We start from the raw sequence: 3,019 nt of genomic DNA on the forward strand, positions 1-3,019 counted from the left end.
CCTAAACCATTTGCTTCACAAGGAAAGGTACATTATGTACATGTATACATGTTCTTTTCATTCAGCAAAAATATTTAATGATACAAGCACATTTGATACCAAATGATGGATATATGGTTTCCAAAAATTTAACTTAATCAGAGAAAGGTATTTAAACAGAATAAACACTAAAATGAGCATCTTTAGTGCTACAGGGGTACATGAACAGACTGCTATGAGAGTAAAGAGGGGAAAATACTGTTAGTAGGGTCTGGGCCTCATTCATCCTTGAACTCCCAGGTCTTAACACAACTGCTGACACACACACAAATATATGGTGGGAGGCTAAATTAAATCAGTAGATACTCCAAAAGGTAATGGGGTCAAGACCCAGCTGGGTCTTAAAAGGATTAAGCAGGAGTTTACAGGTGATTGTAGAAGGCTTGCGAGCAGATTAAACTCCATGTGCAAAGGCATGTGTTGAGGAAAGACCTGAAACATTTGGGTGAGTAGAAAAGAGTGAAATGTTCCAGGTGGAGCACAGGGTAAACAGTGGAGGTGGAGTGGATATGGGCAGAAGAAATGGTCAGATGAGAACCGAGGCTACATGAGGAGGTGGAGTTGGATGGTGAAGGACCATACACAGTTCAAATTTTTGGATTTTTGTGCAAAGGCAATTAAGATGCCAAAATAGTTTTGTTTTATATTAAACAAGATGTAATGGAAAGTTTTCTTTTTTAAAGGAAAATAACTTTGGCAATGTGAAGGATCAATGCAAAGCAACACTTGTGGCAGAGAGACCCCCTGGTATTGCATATTTATTTCCAGGTCCAGACCAACTCCCATGTCTCATCTGTGAAGCCTGATTGGTCCGGTTCTCACTGGTTCTCTGGTCAATCTCTGTAACAGAGTCTGCAGGACTACATCACCTTTTAACACAATGTTAAGCACCTAGCAGGTGCCTGAATAGTTGCTGAGGAAAGAGTTAATCACTTATGTAATTATTACTTTTCTCATGCTGTCCACCTTGCCCACACACTGTCACAAAAGAGAACTAGGCCCAAAGCAGCCACCAAAGATAGCCCACTGTGTTCCTGAAAGTTTTTGCTTGTGCCTCTAGTCCCTTTACTCAGAACACTCTGGCTGTCCAAATGTCCAGCTTGGCCTCCTCTTCCTCTATTTCATGCTTTCCTTCCTTATTACTTCTATCCACCTTCTCCTCTTAATGATGTATTAAAAATAAACAAACAAAAAAAACCTCTTAAATATTCACTCATGTTTGTAAGCTGCCTAACTTAATTTCTTTTAACTAGTCATGTTTAGGTCAATCTCTCAAAGTTGAAAGTTGTTAAGAGAGTTATGTTTCCATTTTACTTCAATATTCTATTGCTCGAACATCTGTTATTATATGGAAATACCTAATACACACTTATCCTTCAGATAGTTGACTTAAAATCCAGCATAAACTCCTTCTATTAAATATTCTTGCTTAAATTAGTATTTATTTAACACTTCTCTTGAGAACTTTAAAAAGTCACATGTAATTAATCCTAATCATTTTCATAGTGACATTGTGGGATGAGCATGACTGTTACTTTAGAATAATGGAATAATTTGATAAGCAGATATGGGAAATTTTACAAAAGCATTTTTACTCAGACAATTCTCCTCACCCTTTTATTATCCTGACAAAAGAACCAATGAACCACTTACCCCAGCTGTTCTCCTCCCACTTATCCCTATAAAAAACAAACATACACCACAAGAGAATGGAAATCATTACTATTCTGTAATAAAGCCCCAGTGAGGTGAGAGCTGTCACTGTCTTAAGTCTTCAAAGTTATTCATACAACTGTACCACTAGAGCTACCGGGATGGAACTCATCGCCTGCTCCTTTTCTGATTCAATAAAGCTCCTTGGCTGGGCCACCATCAGATATTTCGTATTGCAGAAGAATAAGGTATTTTGTGCTGCTGAAGAATTAACAAGTGGAACCAGAGAGATTATATACAGAGTCAGTCAGACTGGCTCTCTTTTTCCCCTGCATTTCATTCTAACCTCCAAAATGCCACCTTAGTTATTACTGAGCATAATAGAGGATCCAAAGAAGGGACAGGCACAGCGGGGAAGAAGAGAATTATTAAACTCCAACGTTTAGTGTAGGAAGGAGGGTGAGATACACAGATGAAGGACTGATACAGGGAAGAGATCAGCATACAGTTGGATTGGCCAGGTTAGACCTTTGGAAGAAGGATCCTTAACAAAAGTAAAATTTTGTTTATTACTGGATTTCAGTAAAATATTAGGCTAAATTTACAAAAGTCAAACTTTGAAGACTTTAAACAGAATACTTTTGAGACATATCTTTAAAATTACCTTTCAGTATATTATCTTGGTCTAATGATTCAATGGTGCTTAAGGCAAATAAAATAATTTTTTTAAATCGTAATTAAAATGTCTTATATTTTGAGGCTAAAAATATAAAAATATGAAGAGTTCGCCATAACCAAATTAAATTAGGTTCTTCCTATGTCAGAGAACAAGCCATGCGTTTCAATGACCCAAAACAAATACTTTGCAAAAGATGGTTTAAAAATAGAATGCATAAAACTACCAGAGGAAACAACTCCGGAAGTTGACCGAGTTATCTTCTTAAAACTCGGCTTTAGTGTTTAAGATAAACAATTCTTCTCAAAACCAAATTTCCCTAACGACAGCAAAAACAATTAAGTTCCGATAGGTCATGTGCCCCTGTTCTATTTCCTCCCAAACCCCCGACAAATGAAAATTATAAAATCCTCGTTTGAAAATAGCCGGCACTGGCCGTTGCCCGAGACACGAGGATCTGCGGAGGAAGGCAGTGTGGTGGGAAGGAGCCCAAGGGCCCAGGCCTGGCAGCACCTGGGCAAGAAGGGGCTTTTGGGCAAGAGGCGGACCCAGGCGCCCCGACCGGCCGCGCCAGGCACGGCGCTTTGTCTGGGCCGGGGTCGCCGCCCAGCCGGGGCGCCCGGGGTCCCGGGCCCCTCGACGGGCCTCCCG

At 39.8% G+C, this 3,019-nt stretch overlaps 1 protein-coding gene across 1 annotated transcript in view; it reads right to left on the reverse strand.

Moving 5' to 3' along the window:
* Window positions 1-3,019, reverse strand: part of TPP2 (tripeptidyl peptidase 2) — a 65,342-nt gene that overhangs the window by 61,974 nt on the left and 349 nt on the right. The window contains exon 2 of the mRNA XM_025044981.1: window positions 1,693-1,718. Coding sequence (XP_024900749.1) covers window positions 1,693-1,718 — 26 coding nt within the window. The remainder of the gene's footprint in view (window positions 1-1,692; window positions 1,719-3,019) is intronic.

The sequence above is a fragment of the Pteropus alecto genome, unplaced genomic scaffold (genome assembly GCF_000325575.1).
Source record: "Pteropus alecto unplaced genomic scaffold, ASM32557v1 scaffold13, whole genome shotgun sequence".
Classification (NCBI taxonomy): domain Eukaryota; kingdom Metazoa; phylum Chordata; class Mammalia; order Chiroptera; family Pteropodidae; genus Pteropus; species Pteropus alecto.